The 19,061-nt window shown below is 44.3% G+C and overlaps 1 protein-coding gene across 1 annotated transcript in view; it reads right to left on the bottom strand.

Moving 5' to 3' along the window:
• Window positions 1-19,061, bottom strand: part of CCDC57 (coiled-coil domain containing 57) — a 132,150-nt gene continuing 113,089 nt past the window's right edge. The window contains exon 18 of the mRNA XM_077833623.1: window positions 1-427. Coding sequence (XP_077689749.1) covers window positions 207-427 — 221 coding nt within the window. The 3' untranslated portion in view covers window positions 1-206. The remainder of the gene's footprint in view (window positions 428-19,061) is intronic.

Raw genomic sequence — 19,061 nt, 5'->3', positions numbered from 1 at the left:
AGTGAGTGAACAAATAAACAATAAAAATTAAACTGTGGAACTAACCCCACATTTGCTGCCATCACCTTGTTTATTCTGCTAGTGAGTTCTACCCCTTCCCCCACCCTCTGGCTGTCTGCTCTATTTAGACTATAAGGTCTTTAGGGCAGGGGCAGTCCACTACAGTACTCAGAGTTTGTACAGAGCTAAACTTACTGTCAAAGAAATCAATGTTTAACATTGTAGTTCCGGATTTTTTGCATCTGGTGGGAGATTTTTGACTTTATGGGGTGAGTCTGAGATGATTTGTTGGCTATTAACTTTGGTTGAACTTCAAAGTTGGTTCCTTTGACTGTCAAGTCAGCAGCTGGTGCTCTTTTTTGATCCCCAGTTTCAATATTTTGCTGAGACTCTTCAAACTTCTTGGCTATGTGGGTAGCTTTGAACTCTATTGCACAAAGAAAAGGAGAGAATTTATTTGTTCTTCCATTTGCAATTATGAGTAAGACTGAAGAGTTGAGGAAAACGGAGTTATTTACTGTCAGTACCTTTTGTTCTCAAAATAGAACATAAGAACATAAGAATGGCCCTACTGGGTCAGATCAAAGGTCCATCTAGGTCAGTATCCTGTCTTCTGACAGTGGCCAGTGCCAGATGCCCCAGAGGGAATGAACAGAACAGGTAATCATCAAGTGATCCATCCCCTGTCACTCATTCCCAGCTTCTGGCAAACAGAGGCTAGGGACACCATTCCTGCCCACCCTAGCTAATAGCCATTGATGGACCTATCCTCCATGAATTTATCTAATTCTTTTTTCAACCCTGTTATGGTCTTGGACATCAAACATCCTCTGGCAAGGAGTTCCACAGGTTGATTGTGTGTTGTGTGTGCATTATTTGTTTTAAACCCGCAGTCTATTAATTTCCTTTGGTGACCCCTAGTTCTTGTGTTATGAGAAGTAGTAAACAACACTTCCTTATCTACTTTCTCTACACCTGTCATGATTTTATAGACCTCACTCATATCTCCCCTTAGCCGTGTCTTTTCCAAGCTGAAAAGTCCCAGTCTTACTAATCTCTCCTCATACGGAAGCCGTTCCATACCCCTAGTCATTTCTGTTGCCCTTTTCTGAACCTTTTCCAATTCCAATATATCTTTTTTGAGACGGGGCGACCACATCTGCACACAGTATTCAAGATGTGGGCATACCATGGATTTATAAAGAGGCAACATGATATTTTCTGTCCTATTATCTATCCCTTTCTTAATTATTCCCAGCATTCTGTTAGCTTTTTTGATTGCCGCTGTACATTGAGTGGATGTTTTCAGAGAACTATCCACAATGACTCCAAGATCTCTTTCTTGAGTGGTAACAGGTAACCCCATCATTTTATATGTATAGTTGGGATTATGCTTTCCAATGTGCGTTACTTTGCATTTATCAACATTAAATTTCATCTGTCATTTTGTTGCCCAGTCACCCAGTTCTGAAAGATCCTTTTGTAGTTCTTCACAGTCTGCCTCAGTCTTAACTATCTTTAGTAATTTTGTATCATCTGCAAATTTTACCACCTCACTATTTACCCCTTTTTCCAAATCATTTATGAATATGTTGAATAGGACTGGTCCCAGAACAGACCCCTGGGGGACACCACTATTTACCTCTCTCCATTCTGACAACTGGCCATTTATTATATTGCCTTCATAGAGCCGCACAGTAGGTGTTGCATGCCTGGCTATGTAACCAGGTTTGAGTAACAGACAAAAAGTTAGGGGGCATGTAGATGTCCATTGGGCCCTGCACTCTATTGACTGATTGGTTTAAATTCTTTGCCCCATCTATTTGACCCTCAGTTCCTCTCCATGTCCTAAACCTATTTAATTTTGGGCTGTGTAATAGAGGGGAGTCCATTCAGTATGTGAACAAGAGTCACTATTCTGTCCAACTACTGTTTTGACATTCAGGTTGTGCCACCTCACTCCCCAGCATGGCTCTGGGTCTTTGGGAAAAGCACATATAGTGATGTTAACTTATATGATATGAGACTCAAGACACAAGTGTGGTTAGCTATTGGAGTTGAGACCTAAATACTGTTTAACATTGTGGAAAAGGATAGAATTGGCCAGCCAGACCTGGAACTTTGATGAGGAGGAAATCACCACCAGGAATGATTCCTTCAGTAAGAGATGATACAAGGAGAAAGCTCCCAAGGGCTCAAAGAGCATTTCCATTAACTAGTTTAACATCAAACTCAAATCCAAAGAATGAGTAGTTTCTTAATGGGAGGGTACACATCTGTGAACCCCTTTAAAAATTACTGCATCAAGAGGCGTCTGTTTTGCAGGGACATAGTAGACTAAAATAAACCTTTGCAGTTGTCAACAATACCTTTGACCACAACAGAGAGATAGAAGAAAGTCTAAGGTAACTGAAATTGGGATGATAGCAAATAAACGCTTCTACCTTGAGCAAAACTTTTAAACAAGTTTTCTGTATTACCGCATAATATTTCCTGGTGGATGGAGTCTAGGAAGGCTCCCTTGTTCTCCTGAGACAAGCACTAAGGACATCCTGACCTAAAAACCTAGCAGTTATGCTGTCAAGTAAAATGACTTGAGGTCCAAATACACCATCCTGCTGGGATGACAGATCTTAACTCAGGGAAGGACAAAGACTGAATGGATAATCTTTACACGGGCACAGAAGTTCCAAGAACTAGGTCTGTCATGCACAGGCTCAGACCTGTTGAATCCCCCTCAGCCCTATGGGGATGAGAGGAAATGGAGGAAAGGTGTAAAGGAGCACTTTCCTTCTATGTATCAGAAAGACATGATACACACTGCATGTCCTTGCCCACTTTGAAGCAGAATTTTAGCCCCTGGTTGTTCTAATATGTAGCAAACAAGTATGTGTATGGAAGGCTCTCACCTGGTAAAACACTTAAGGTTTGAGTGACCACTTGTAATGAACCGCACCCTTTCAACTCAGGTTATTGCCTATGATATTATTATACCTGTCAGGAGCAGAGGGAAGGGTTGTGGTTTGTTTGTTTTTTTAACCGGGAATTCCAGGATTTCTATTTTTGTGAGACTCTCTGGGCAAAGATACTACAGAAATATCAACAACTGTAGCTCTTCTACCCACCAAATTTTGAAAAGATTCTGATGTCACTTAGAGGAAACAAGGGAGCAGTCAAGACAGCTTTATCAGGGGATGAAGTACAAGAAGGGCACCCCTAGGACTGTCTCACTGGGTCCTCTGCTTCTTATATTCTGTGTAAGTCCTTATAATGTGCTCATCACTATGGTATCTGCGCGCCTCACAGTCATCCATGAAGCAATGTGATTAATATCTGTCAGGTATTGTTTTCTCATTCTCTTATAAGGGGGACATGGGTGTACAGTGGAATTTTTTGTTTTGATGGGGGTTTTTTGTTTTTTAAATATACATATTTCTATGTGTTTGTTAGAGAAGGTAAGGTCAAAGAAACACACCTGGCACTTGGAGCAAAAAATGGTGAAGTTGTGATGATCCTTAGTTCCTGGTGAGAGATTAATTTCATAGTCTTGAGTCAGCCCCTGAGAAACATCTGTCTTCTGCATGGATGAGCTTTACCTATATTGTAGAATGTTCCATAGTGCCAGAGAAGCAGAGTTGTTGACCATGGTCTGTACCTTGGAACTTTAGGCAATCTTTTAGATACTCTGGGCCCTGGCCATTGAGTGCCTTGATGATAAGAATTTAGACTTTAAACTTGATTCAATATTCTATGGGAAGCCAGCATAGACAGTGGAGGACAGGTGTGATGTGTGTGCAGTAGCCAGTGTTGCTGAGGAGATGCTCTGCAGTGTTCTATGCTAGTTGGCATTTCCTCAGCAGGGAAGGTTTAATGCCCAGGTATACTGCATTGCTGTAGTTCAGATGGGAGGTGACAAAGGCATGAATAACTGATGTCATCTTCCAGGACAGGATGGAGTCTCCTAGCCGACAGAAGAAGTAAAAAGCATTACTTGCATATGCTGCTATGTGAGAGCTTAGCATCAATGAGGAATCCAGGAGCACTGATAAATTATGGACTGAACTGACCAATTATGGATGTGTGGCTTCAACCAAAAGAAATTCAACCAAAAGAAATTGCACAATGGTCGTAAACTCTTCAAAATGCATCAGACCACCAGCATCACCTCTGTCTTGCTCAGGTTCAGCTTCAAACAGCTGTTCTTCATCCATTAGCTGATCTTGTCAAGCACTGGGCCATGTCAGTGGTAGTGGTATGGTTGAATGTGCTGATATGTTATCTACATGTTGCTGGAACTGGAGTCCATGTTGTCTGTCCTAATGGCAGCATATATATATGGAATAGAACCAGAGAGAGAAGTGGTCTTGTGGGACTCTACAATGAAAGGTTGAGTAGTGGAAGTAGAGTTTCCCATCCTTATTCATTGGGTGTATCCCTCCAGAAAGGGCTCAAGCTATTTTAGTGCAACAGATTTTCTTGATCAAAAGGTAAGTCTTCTATCTGTGTTTGCAGTTCCCTAGGTATGCCCGAGGCCTGTAGCCAGGATGCCTGGCGCATCACTATGGCCGTGGCCCTGGCTGCCGTGTCCACGATGTCTAGAGACACTTGTAGGGCTGCTTTGGCTATGAGTTGAACCTAATTGATGATGGCTTGAAATTGTGACTGTTTCTCCTCGGGGAGCTCTGCTGTGAAAGAGCTAAGTTTTCTGTAGTTATCATAGTCATATTTTGCCAACAATGCAGAATCATTGGCGATTCTCAATTGTAGGGTGTCTGAAGAATAAACTTTACGCCCAAACAGGTTGAGTCTCTTGTGTTCTTTCTCCTGTGGTGTCGATTTGAACTGGGTTTGCTTGCCATGCTGGTTTGCAGTATCGACCACTAAGGAGTTGGGGGGCAGATGTGCAAAGAGAGAGTCTGCCCCTTTGGAAGGGACATAATACTTTCTATCCACCCTTTTGCACATTGACGGAATTGAGGCCGGTGTCTGCCAGACTGTCTCCGCTGGTTCCAAGATGGCATAATTGATAGGAAGAGTGATCTTGGAGGTAGATGATGATTGTAGTATTTGTACCAGCTTGTGCTGGTTTGTCTGCACTTCCTCTAACGGGATGTCCTGGCTGTGAGAAACCCGTTTAAAGAGTTATTGAAACTGCTTGAAATCATCTGCCAAAGTTGGTGGTGGAGGTATAATAGCCTCATCTGCGGAGGAGGAGGAATTGTGTGCAGGAGATGCAGTTTCCTGGTCTGCGCCTGTTTCCATGTCATCCCCTATGTCCTGAGCCTCCGTGGGTTGCGGTGTGAGAGACGCAGAGTGAGACTTCAGTTTGCCTCCATGCGCTGTGTGAGGCCTTTAGTGTGAGGCCCGGTAAGATGCCCATTGTATTGGGAAGGCCATTGAAGTGTACATCCATGGCGGTCTGCACCATGGTTGAGCCATCTGGAGGTATCTTGGCCCCATAAGGCTCCAAGATGGTCGATGTGCTTTCGGTGAGGAATGGTGTGATGAGAAGGTGCTTTGTTTCTGCATCTCATCATAATCTTTGCTAGAAAAATGTCAATATCGTGATCTCCTCTATGGCCTGAAGGGGAGCCCTCAGTACTGAGTATCAGGGAATGCAGTGCCGACGATATCATCAAGTATCTCGGGTGCAGCAGAGACTGTGTCAGTGCCAATGTCTGGACTGTCAGTTCCACTCTCGCCAGCGTCGGTGCCGATCAATGCTGTGACTCTTTGGTCAGTGCCAACTTGGTTTTCCCCACTGGTGCCGACTGCATTGTCAGTACCGGCAGCAGAGGCATGGTGTCTGATGTGACACTCGGTGCAGAGTCCCTTACGGGTGAATTCGGTGCCATGGAGGAGGCATGTCTTTGTCTGTGCCTCAATTTCATCTCCTTCGCTCGGGCTTCAGCGATGCTGGAGGTCCCCAGAACATTGTAGGTGCTCACCTGAGCATATGTCGGCATCGGGGGTAGTGACCTGGCAGGAGACTGCCGTTGTTTTTGCGGTGCTCTCTGAGGAGAAGTCTGAGCCCTCTTTTTTGGTCTTTTAGAGCGTACGTCTCCTTTTTCAGTTGGAGGAGTGCCTGGAGAGGCAGTCTGCTTGTCCGAGTTGGGTTGTAGCGATTTCTCCATTAAAATAATTTTTAGCCTGAGATCCTGGTCATGTAGGGCTCTGGCTTTCAAATTGATGCAGTGGGCACATTTTTGGGGGATATGCATCTCATCCAGATAGCGTACGCACAATGAGTGTCTGTTTGAAATGGACATAGCTCTGTAGCAGGAGCCGCAGTGTTTGAAGCCTGGGGAGCCAGGCATCTTAATGGCTAACCCACCCCGTGGGGAGGTAGCTAAAGAAATAAAACCAAAATTTTCATTAGAATAAAACTAACACTAACTATAACTTTCTATCTGACTAACCAGCTATTTGAAATATTTTTCTAATGGTTTTAGGGAAGAGCGCTAACACTGCCCCAGAGCTGCATCTTTAGCCGAGCACGGTTGAGAAGGAACTTGGGTTGTGCGTGTGCTACATGCGGTACCGCAAGAAACCTCCTGCACAAGCGCAACCTGGGTGGACACTGCTACTGTAAACCTCTGGTCAACAGCACCAGGACACACCGATACTTGAAGTGGAGCACCCACAGGGAGCGCACTCGAAGAAGTAGTCCCAAGCTGTTTAGTATCTACACGAAGAAAACCTAGATAAGATTTAAACTCTGAGAGGCGTCCAAGGGGACACAAAGCTGCAAGTATTTTTCTTTGATTGAACTAAGTTCCTCCTCATCAGGAGCTGCAGCAGAATGGGATTGACCTACTTATCTTGGATCCAAGGCCACAATACTGAGCTCAGTTCCATGGGCTCCACAGATCAGAAGATGGCACCAGTCTAGCCTTGAAACAAACTTCCTTCAGCACTAAGAGCTCATCTGCACAATGCTGAGGGGATAACTGTTTCAGAGGAGATTTTGGAGGAACCAATCCAATGGATCCAAAGGGGGAGTAGTCAGGGTTCATCAGCACCGACAGTTCCAAGTCATTCAGCATCTCCTTCCCCATTGCCTTCGAAGAATGTGGACTCCTAGTGCTTTGGACAAACAGATCTGATAGGTAATGGATAACTGATCCTTCAGTGGTTCGAGAAGTGCTTGCAACAGGACTGGGATTTTGGACCAGGTTTTGGAACTGATGGAGGCTCAGCAGCCACACTGTTTGTACATGGGGTGAACACTTTAGGAGAAGGTCACCCAGACTCATGTGCCACTACAGTCTCTTGCAGGAGCAAGTTCCAGAGGGGAGTTTTATGGTCATCTTGGGCAAGGCCTTGCATACATCAGAGCCCTATGCTAAATGCCTGAGAAATGAGAACTAAAAGGTACTTTTCATGCCCAGCTGAAAGGGGAAACAGTAGGGCAAGGAGAACACCCCTTAAACCCTGTTTTCCTACACAGGTCCATCATCTTGGGCAAGGCCTGAGATAACACAAAACCAACAAAAAATTAATGAGAATGAGGGGAAAAAATCCAACTAAGACTCAAGTCTACAGTATATCTATCCAAACTGCTTACAAACTATTTACAACTACTCTATGCAAACAAACATGCAGAAGAAAGAGAAGTTGGTTCTGTGACTGTTCCAGTAGATGGATAGAGAAACTGCTAGAGGCCATGGAGTATTCATACACCAGTGTATGAAATGTAGGCCACTTGGTATATGTGCACACAACCTTTAACAGCCAAATACTGTCAAAAATGTTTCTGTGGCCACGTAGTTAGACATATAATATTTACACTGGGGTTCTGTGGAGGCTGTGTCATGAAAGAAACTTTCTTTCACTTCTTTTTTGTCCATTAATAGAAAGAACAGCAAATGCTTTAACACAATTAATATTAACAACAAAGGGGAAGGAACTCGGGCTAAAATAGGGAAAGACGAGCTTAAAGAATACTTAAGCTATGTCTACACCACACACCTTTTAGTGACACAGCTGTGCCGCTACAGCCATGCTGGTAAAAGGTGTGCAGTATAGTCGCTGTTTGTCAGCAGGAGAGAGCTCTCCTGCCGACAAAAAACTTCCAACTCCAACGAGAAGCAGTAGCTTTGTTGGCAGGAGAGCTCTCCTGCTGAAAAAGCGCTGTTCACACTGGTGATTTTGTGCGGCAAAACTTTGTCATTTGGGGGTGTGTTTTTTTCACACCTCTGAACGACAAAAGTTTTGTCATTCAGTTTCCAGTGTAGACAAAGCCTTAGATAAATTATATAAGTCATCAGGGCCTGTGCATCACAGTTGCACAAATACAGAATGGGGGAAAACTGGCTTGGCAGCAGCATTGCTGAGAAGGATCTGGGAGTTGTGGTAGATCATAACGTCAACATGAGTCAGCAATGCGATGTCGTTGCAAAAAAAGCAAACGCAATTTTAGCTTGCATTAGCAGAGGCATAACATGCAAGTCACGGGTGGTGATAGTACCGCTCTATTCAGCGCTGGTTAGGCCTCAGCTGGAGTACTGTGTCCAGTTTTGGTCACCAGTGTATAGAAAGGATCCGGAGGCGAGTGACAAAGATGATCAAAGGGATGGAATGCAGCCATATGAACAAAGGCTGAAGGAACTGGCTATGTTTAGTTCAGAAAAGAGGAGATTAAGGGGGATATAATAAATTGTTTTCAGATATTTGAAAGGCTGCCATAAAAAAGATGGAGAAAAATTGTTCTCTTTTGCCACAGAGAGCAGGACAAGAGGCAATGGGTTCAAACTACAGCATAGGAGATTTAGATTAAATCTCAGGAAAAACTTCCTAACTGTGAGAACACTGGGACAATGGAACAGACTGCCTCAGGAGGTTATGGAAGCTCCTTCACTGGAGGTTTTCAAAGAGAGGCTTGATAGCCATCTGCCTTGGATGGTTTAAACACAACAGATCTTCCACCTTGGCAAGTCCCTTCTTTGCGGTCCCTTCTAACCCTATGATTCTAGAGTATTTAAGGATCTAGCTGAACATTTCAGAACCATTAGCAGTTATGTTCAAGAACCCATGGAGGACGGTGCGGGTGAGGCCTCAGAAGACTGGAGAAGGGCAAACATTTTATCTATCTTTACAAATGGGTGGAAAAAAGAGGACCTGGGGATTTATAGACCAGTTCGTCTAATTTTGACATTGGAAAGATACTGGAACAAATGATTAAAACAATCCATTTGTAAGCACCTAGTAGATGATAGGGTGATAAGTAACTGCCAACATAGATTTGTCAAGAGCAGATCATGCCAGACCAACCTAATTTCCCTCTTTGACAGGGTTACTGGCCTAGTGGATAGGGAAAAAGCAGACGTGATGTGTCTTGGTCTCAGCCAGGCTTTTGACACAGCCCCACAGGACATTCTCATAAGTAAAGCAGGGAAATGTGGTCTCGATGAAATTACTACACAGTATGAAGCAACTGCAAAAAATGCTAATATAGTTCTGGAATGTATTAACAGAGCTGTCATATGTAAGGCGCAGGTGAATTCTGCTCTGTTCAGCACTGGTTAGGCCTCAGCTGGAGTCCTGTGTCCATTTTGGGGCACCACACTTTAAGAAAGATGTGTACATATTAGAGAGAGTCCAGAGGAGAGCAATAAAAACAAAAGGTCGAGAAAACATTACCCATGAGGAAACACTGAAAGACCTGGGTATATTTAATCTTGAGAAAAACAGACTAAGGGGAGACCTGATAACAGTCATATATTAAGGGCTGTTATAAAGAGGACAATGATCACTCGATTTCCTTGTCCACTGAGGGTAGGACAAAGAGTATTCAGGTTAGGCTGCAGTATGGGAGATTTTGATTAGATATTAGGAAAAACTTTTTAACTATAAGGATAGTCAAGCACTGGAACAGGTTACCCAGGGAGGCTGTGGAATCCCCGTCACTGGAGATTTTTAAGAACAGGTTGCACAAGCACGTAATAGGGCTGGTCTAGGTATACTTTGTCCTGCTTTCATGCAGGGGATGGAGTAATCTGAATGCCTCCAGTCTTAAAATCCTATATGCCCATTCCCAAAAGTGGGTTTTGAACACAGTTAAAGTGTCTGCATTAATCGATATATGCTATTTAAAGCAAAAATGTTTACTCGAGGGCAGTGGAGTAAGGATAGGAAAAGCTCCATATGTCAGATTCTGCCTGGTACTGTACATAGCTCTGAAAGGCCTTTGATACAACTACCAGGAAGATATGTTATGTGTGGTAAATTTTCAGAAAGGCTGGGCAATTAAAACTTTCAAAAGCACCAAAATGACTTAGCAGTTCAAGGCCCAATTTCAAAAGTGATTTAGGCCTCATCTACACTGGGGTGGTGGTGGGGTGGGGGGAGGATTGATCTAAGTTACACAACTTCAGCTACGTGAATAACATAGCTGAAATCGATGTACAGTAACTCTTTACTTAAAGGTTTCAGAGTAGCAGCCGTGTTAGTCTGTATCCGCAAAAAGAAAAGGAGCGTTTGTGGCACCTTAGAGACTAACAAATTTATGTGAGCATAAGCTTTCGTGAGCTACAGCTCACGTCATTGGATGCATGCAGTGGAAAAACGAAAGCTTATGCTCAAATAAATTTGTTAGTCTCTAAGGTGCCACAAGTACTCCTTTCCTTACTTAAAGTCATCCCAGTTAACGCTGTTTCGTTGTTATGTTGCTGATCTATTAGGGAACATGCTCGTTTAAAGTTGTGCAATGCTCCTTTATAATGTTGTTTGGCAGCCACCTGCTTTGTCCACTGCTTGCAGGAAGAGCAGCCCGTTGCAGCTAGCTGGTGGGGGCTTTGAACCAGGGTGGACCGGCAGCCCCCCATCAGCTCCCTGCTCCCCTAAGTTCCCTTTGCAGCAGCTGCCCAGCAGGCTATCAATTGCTGTCCCTCCCCCCACTGCCATGTGCTGCTTCTGCCCTCTGCCTTGAAGCTGCTCCCCGAGCATCCTGCTTGCTGTGCACAAATACAGAATGGGGGAAAACTGGCTTGGCAGCAGCATTGCTGAGAAGGATCTGGGAGTTGTGGTAGATCATAACGTCAACATGAGTCAGCAATGCGATGTCGTTGCAAAAAAAGCAAACGCAATTTTAGCTTGCATTAGCAGAGGCATAACATGCAAGTCACGGGTGGTGATAGTACCGGAGGAGGGCTAATGTCAGGGTGTCTCCCTCCCCCCTGCTCCTGCACCCCGCTTACCCCATCTTCCATAGAGCAGGGGGGACACACACGACAGGGCTCAGGACGAGGGAGCTTCCTGGAAGCAGCTGTGGTCTCAGCTTGCTGATTAACTTAACAAGGCAGTGTACTTAAGAGTGGGGTCAGCGTACTTAAAGGGGAAATGTGCATCTCTCTCCCTCTCACAGACACACGGTTTGTGTCTCTGTCTGCCATGCTGTCTCCTCTCCCTCCATTAGTACTGCCTTGCACAGTGTGAGGCTACATTAAGAACGAGTTAACCCTTGAGGGCTCAGCCAATTGCTAGTTCATCATTTAGCAATAAGGCATTCCCTGGGAAATATCCCACACTCTGACTTCACCGCCTCAACCAAGCTTCACAATCCTCATCGCTGTGTACAGTATTAAATTGTTTGTTTAAAACTTATACTGTGTGTGTATACACATATACACACATATATACACACACACACATATATATATAATATAGTCCTTTGTCTGGCAAACAATTTTTTTCCCCTGGAACCTAACCCCCCCTATTTACATTAATTCTTATGGGGAAACTGGATTCGCTTAACATCATTTTGCTTAAAGTTGCATTTTTCAGGAACATAACTACAACATTGTTTCATGTTCTCTGTGTATATAAATCTCCCCACTGTATTTTCCACTGAATGCATCCGATGAAGTGAGCTGTAGCTCACGAAAGCTTATGCTCAAATAAATTTGTTAGTCTCTAAGGTGCCGCAAGTATTCCTTTTCTTATTAAGTGAGGAGTTACTGTATTTAGATCTACTCACAGGTGTCTTCACTGTGGTGAGTCGACAGGTGATGCTCCCCTGTAGACTCCGCCTGCACCTCTTGCTCCGGTGGAGTACTGGAGTCAACTGGAGAGTGCTCAGTGGTCAATTTATTGCATGTAGACTAGACACGATAAATCGACCCTTGCTGGATCGATCACTGCCGTCGATCCCGTGGGTAATGTAGACAAGCCCTCAGACTCTTAAGAGCCTGAGTCTCATTGAAAGTCAATGGGACTTTGGCCAAGTGTCTAAATCACTTTTGAAAATGGTTCATAAGCTCCTAAGTCACTTGGGTTCTTTTGAAAATTTTACCCTACATCTGATTGGTACCTTGTAGACATGTGGCCCTCCCTCACTGTCACTCTCTGAGGGAGGCCACACCTCTTTGCTGTCACACCCTTGTAGGACAGTCTAAGATAATGGGGAAGTTAGCAGTCTCAATGCTCGATCCCTCCAGCAGGTTAGAGCAGTGAGTGGTTCAGGAACCCAACCCCTCAGGCAGGGCAAGCGCGCCAAACAGTCTAAAGCCCAACCCTCAGGTATAGTCTTGGGAACCCAAGCCCTCAGCGGGCCAGGGTACCAAACACAGTCTTGGGTTCCAGCTCTCAGGCAGGGGCAAGCACCCAGCAAACAGTCTAGGGGGTTCTGGCCAGGGGTTAGGAACCCAGGTACAATCTATCGTCCTGGCTCTGGTGGTAGACAGACAAGCACAGGCCCCTTGGCCTGAAAAGGGGGGAGAATGCGTCCATCTCCTTTGGCAGCTGCCTCGCAACTGAGCAAGTACAGGGCCTGCTTTTTATACTTCCTGTTCCTGTCCCACCCCACTGCTTCCAGTGTGGTGAGCATGGCCTTCCTTGTTCTGCCCACCAGGGGGCATCTGGCCCTCCTTCACTGTCATTTAGCTAAATTGAAAAATATGGGGATCAATATGAAAATTGAAAGGTGGATAAGGAACTGGTTAAAGAGGAGACTACAACAGGTCACACTGAAAGGTGAACTGTCAGGCTGTAGGGAGGTTACTAGTGGAGTTCCTCAGGGATCGGTTTTGGGACCAATCTTATTTAATCTTTTTATTACTGACCTTGGCACATAAAGTTTGCAGATGACACAAAGCTGGGAGGTATTGCCAATACAGAGAAGGACTGAGATATCATATAGGAAGATCTAGATGACCTTGTAAACTGGAGTAATAGTAATAGGATGAAATTTAACAGTGAAAAGTGCAAGGTCATGCATTCAGGGATTAATAACAAGAATTTTTGTTATAAACTGGGGACACATCACTTGGAAGTAACAGAGGAGGAGAAGGACCTCAGAGTATTGGTTGATCACAGGATGACTATGAGCCGCCAATGTGATATGGCTGTGAAAAAAGCTAATGCAGTCTTGGGATGCATCAGGCGAGGTATTTCCAGTAGAGATAAGGAGGTGTTAGTACCGTTATACAAGGAACTGGTGAGACCTCATCTGGAATATTGTGTGCGCTTCTGGTCTCCTATGTTTAAGAAGGATGAATTCAAACTGGAACAGGTACAGAGAAGGGCTGCTAGGATGATCCAAGGAATGGAAAACCTGTCTTATGAAAGGAGACTCAAAGAGCTTGGCTTGTTTAGCCTAACCAAAAGAAGGCTGAAGAGAGATATGATTGCTCTCTATAAATATATCAGAGGGATAAATACCAGGGAGGGAGAGGAATTATTTAAGCTCAGTACCAATGTGGACACAAGAACAAATGGATATAAACTGGCCAGCAGGAAGTTTAGACTTGAAATTAGATGAAGGTTTCTAACCCTCAGAGGAGAGAAGTTCTGGAACAGCCTTCCAAGGGGAGCAGTGGGGGAAAAAGACATATCTGGCTTCAAGACTAAGCTTGATAAGTTTATGGAGGGGATGGTATGATAGGATAGCCTAATTGGGGCAATTAATTGATCTTTGACTAGTAGCGGTAGATATGCCCAATGGCCTGTGATGAGATGTTAGATGGGGTGGGATCTGAGTTACTACAGAGAATTATTTCCTGGGTGTCAGTCTTGCCCACATGCTCAGGGTTTAGCTGATCGCCATATTTGGGTCGGGAAGGAATTTTCCTCCAGGGCAGATTGGCAGAGGCCCTGGTGGTTTTTCACCTTCCTCTGCAGTGTGGGGCACAGGTCACTTGCTGGACGATTCTCTGCACCTTGAAGTCTTTAAACCACAATTTGAGGACTTCAGTGCTCAGACATAGGTTAGGGGTTTGTTACAGGAGTGGGTGCGTGAGATTCTGTGGCCTGGGTTGTGCAGGAGGTCAGACTAGACGATCATATTGGTCTCTTCGGACCTTAAAGTCTATGATTCAATCTCCAAGGCAGGCCATGCCTCTTTGCTACACATCCACATTCTGAGATTTGTGCCTGCAGTTGAATTCTGGGTGGATGTTTTGTATATGCAAGTTGAATCTTCAAAAAGGAGGCTTTTTAATCTGCTGAAATGTTGGCCCTGTATGTACGTTTAGCACTGCTGCAGAAACATTGAATCACTTGCCACCAGGAATAACTGCAGTTCAGGTTGGAAGAACATTTAAGCGTAGAAAGCATAACCAGGGCTAATTAGTTAATATTTGTAAAGCACTTTGAAGATGAAAAGTTTTACTTAACATAGATCAGAAATAGTGAGTCCTCTTCTGGCTAGAGCCAGAAAGAAGTAGAAATCTCTCTTGGTTAAAGTTTTACACAACATCCCTGCCATGGTTGGCTTTTTACCTACAGGGATAGCTCTTAAAAGTCCAACAGTCTGAAGTCAAAGCTGTTGAAATTCTGTCTAGTATGAGACAGTAAAAGATAACATCTGACCCATAAAGTGTAGAATTTCTGGCCAGACAGCTGAGCCAATAACAGCAAAAAAGGGATTATGGTAAAAGTGGCTCTTTAGTTTTCTATATCTAAGTTCAAATATTGCAACAGAAAAGTGATTTAAGTTCCAAGCATCTCCAGTTCTTTTGCTCTTTAACACACGATGCATACTCAAACATAACGCCAAACTTAGCTGCTCCTATTCCACTCAGGCCCTCCCCCAGCTGCCAATTTAGGGTTACAGACTTCCCTGCATTTTAGAGATCCTCAGCTGCCATATTTGTTCTTTTGGGTGATTAATTAATTTGATTTCCTGGTATTCCTTTAGCCCAAAGTCAGTTGCCACTTCCTTTCCCAGGTGTAAAAAACAAGTTCTGAGTCGGTTTTAGCTCAGGGACCTCCAAGCAGTACAGAGAGTGGCCAGACAGGGTTAACAGCCACAGCCAGGAACCTCTTGCACAAACCATACATAAATTATGTACCTTACCCTTTGCATTTAGCATCTGTCTTACTTCTCTTCCTTCAAACCCCTCTTCCCCCCAAAAAACACTTTTATTATAACATACTATTTTATTTGAAATTCTAGGCTTGTCAAAATATTCTGTTTTCACAACTTATTCTCAGCTTCAGGTCAAGAAGTGTTGCTCAGGCTCTCTCATCTTACACAAAACAAAAGAAAAAATGATTTTCTAGCCAGCAAAAAAATAAAAAATAAAGAAACACAAAACCATGCAATCATATACTAGCAGTGACTTGAGTTTCTGAGTCCATGCAACTTCATATTATTCAGGCACCCTTAATACCCAAATAAATCTAAACTTATTAAAGGCTCCCAGGCTTCAGATGTATAGAATTGTATATGAATGAAGATTCAATATTACTGACAATCAAATATGGCTTTTATAGATTCCAAGACCAGAAGGGACCACTCATCTCCTAGTCTTACCTCCTGTATAACGCAGGCCATAGACCTTTCCCCAAATAATTCCTATTTGAAGAACAGAGGATCTTTTAGAAAAACATTCAACCTTGATTTTAAAATGCACAATGATGGGGACGGCCCCACAACCCAGGGTAAATGGTATCAATGTTTAATTATCCTCGCAGTTTAATATTTATGCTTTATTTCAAGTCTGAATGTTGTCTAACTTCAACTTCCAGCCACTGAATGTTGTTATGCTTTTGTCTGCTAGACTGAAGATCCCATTATCAAATATTTTTTTCCTGTTTAGGAACTTACAAACCTGATCAAGTTATCCCGTAACCTTCCCTATGTTAAGCTAAACAGACTGTGATTGAGTCTGTACAGTATCTACAAAGGCATATTTTCAAGTCCTTTCTTTAATCATTCTTGTGACTCTTCTCTGAACCCTCTCCAATTTATCAGTGTGACACTGTATGGAATCTGGGGGACACTTTAGGATATTATGAATACCAATATGGTAAAATTGCAATGAGTTATGCCAGATATGCCGTGTAAGATATCTGTGAAAATGCTATAGTTTGCTAAATAGGATGATCTTGTTTATATGTTTGTATCACTTTTGTATTATGGGTTATAGATATGTATGTATGTCTGTATTTCAAAACTTGTGCTATGCTTCTGGGTGACACCCCCAGACAGTTTCAGCACTGCCTAGCCTGCTTGATGGCCCATTAAGGACCATCAGCTATACAACTGACCCATTGAGAGAAGGCAAGGGATACACCTTGTGACTCAGCAAGGCATGCAGGGGCATGCCTATGGAGAGAACTCTAAGGCTTCCAAGCCACGTGTTGGGCAGCTTGTGTTAGAAACAAAGGAAGCACAGGCCGCATGGCAAAAGACTATAAAAGGCAGCTGCATCTTTTGCATTTTGTCTTCAATCCTGCTTCTTACCTCTGAAGGAACTTTGCTACAAACTGAAACTCTGAACAAAGGACTGAATGACCCATCCAAGCTGTGGATGTGTTCCAGAGGGACTTTCAAGCCAGCAAATTCACCGATACTGCTAGGAACCTGATATATGGACTCTGAAGTCTTTGTATGTATATGACTGTTTTACCATTTAACATCTTTCTTCTTGTTCTTTTTTCTTTATAATAAACCTTTAGTTTTAGACACTAAAGGATTGGCTGGCAGCATGGTATTTTGGGTAAAATCCAAACCTATACTGACCTGGTGACTTGGCTGACCCTTTGGGGTCAGAAGAACATTTTGTATATGTTAGCAGAGTTTAAAACAACTTCTCACTGTACTGGACCTAGGTGCTGATTGGGTGCCAGAGACTAGAATGCAATAAAGGGGGCTGTGTGATTTCTTCTTTTTGCTTCTTGATAACCAGTGTGGGGGATCAGAAGCGCAGTTTGTGACTGGTTGGGGAGTTTAACTTCAGTGTTACCCACCAGTCTTGAGAGTATCTGCTCTCCCTTTTGCAGCCTGCCTTGACCTTGGCATTTCCAGTGAGGGCTGCCCCAAGCACCACTAGGTCACAGTCAACATCCTTGATTAGTGAATACCAAAACAGGACACAGTATTCCAACAGCAGTCACACCAGTGCCAAATACAAAGGTAAGATAACCTCCCTACTCCTACTAGTGACTTCCCTGTATATAGCCAAGCATTAGCCCTTGTGGCCAGAGGGTAGGTCTACACAGCAAAACAAACCTGTGAGAAGAAAGTCTCAGAGCCAGGGTCAACTGCCTCTACAGGCGTGGATGTGTCTACATTTAAATAGGTTTCAGAGTAACAGCCGTGTTAGTCTGTATTCGCAAAAAGAAAAGGAGTACTTGTGGCACCTTAGAGAAGTGAGCTGTAGCTCACGAAAGCTCATGCTCAAATAAATTGGTTAGTCTCTAAGGTGCCACAAGTACTCCTTTTCTTTTTACATTTAAATAGCAGTGTAAACATTCTTGCTTGGACTGGAGCCTGAAGCTCTGAGACCTGGGAAGAGGGTTGGGTCTCAGAGCCTGGATGTTAAGCACTGGGTAACAGGAGTCATGCCTAGTGGTTGGAGCAGAGGTTGAAGCCAGACATAGGGTTGGGACTGGGCCGAGGGCAGCATTGGAACCAGGGTCCAGGGACAGGCCGGAGTCAGAACTGATATCAGAGTCCGTAGACAAGCCAAATCAGTACTATAGCTCAAGTCCAGGTTTAGGTCAAGGATGAGTGGTTAGAGTCTCCGATGGTCAAGGTGGAGGCAAGGCTGGAGTAGGCTAGTTACAGGGCTAGAGCTAGGTCAGAGCAGGGCAAGGCCAAGGCTGGAGCAGGTCAGTAATAGAGCTCAGGAAGGATCAAGAACCAGATCAAGAGCAGGCTGGGAGACTAGAGTGTCTGTTATGCTGCAAGGCAGCAGGACAGTTCCTGGCTAGGTACTGCTGTTGTGCAGACTGATCTGCAGTTCTGGCAGGGTTGGGGAGCCTGGGGGTCATCTGACTCGGGCTCTGCTCAGGGATAGGCTGCTGCCGCATGCCTGAAGTTGGAGGCCTGGTCTACACTACACAGTTAGGTCAATGGAAGGCAACTCACGTTGACCTAGGTGTGGATGTGTCTACATTTAAATTTTGCTCCTGCCGATATAACTGCCCCACTACACCAACTTAAGTGCACCTTCCTGAGCGGCGTAGAATCAGGGTCGATGTAATTAGGTCAACAGTGTCAGTGTAGATACTGTGTCTCTTACATCGACTGTTACTGGCGTCCAGGAACTCCAATGCCTTACAGTGACCACTCTGGTCATTGCTGTGAACTCCACTGCCCAGAAGTCAGGTGAACAGGAAGGAGCTCCTCCCCTTTAAAGCCCTGTGAATTTTTGAAATTCCTTTTCCCAGTTGCCCAGCTAGCAGCTCTCCATTGTTGTGCGCAACTGTCCAGCTGACCATGGCGGCTACATCTTGCAGGCATGCTCCTGGAGCACACAGGAGGTGTTGGATCTCCTGGATCTGTGGGGAGTAGAGGCTGTGCAGCAGGGCTTGCCTTACCATGAGGCAAACTGAGGCGGCCGCCTCAGGTGCCAGACTGGGGGGGCACTACTAGGACTCAGAGTGTAGAAAATTGTGTCTGCTGCTGTGCATCTGTATTCTTTCTGCTCTAGATGCACAGAGATGGTGGAGTGCTGTGCTGGAGGAAGGAGGGTACAAGAGACATAACAGGCAGGCAGGAGAAAAGGTGAGAGGGAATAACAGAAAGCAGCAGGAGCCGCAGGGAGAGAGAGGAGGAGGAAGAGCCTCTTATGTACCTCTCTAGCACCCCAGGAGCCTGGACTGATTAACAC

This window comes from Eretmochelys imbricata, chromosome 14 (assembly GCF_965152235.1).
Source record: "Eretmochelys imbricata isolate rEreImb1 chromosome 14, rEreImb1.hap1, whole genome shotgun sequence".
In the NCBI taxonomy this organism is placed as follows: Eukaryota; Metazoa; Chordata; order Testudines; family Cheloniidae; genus Eretmochelys; species Eretmochelys imbricata.
The sequence above is the reverse complement of the archived record's forward strand: the minus strand, read 5'-3'. Positions and strand labels throughout refer to the sequence as shown.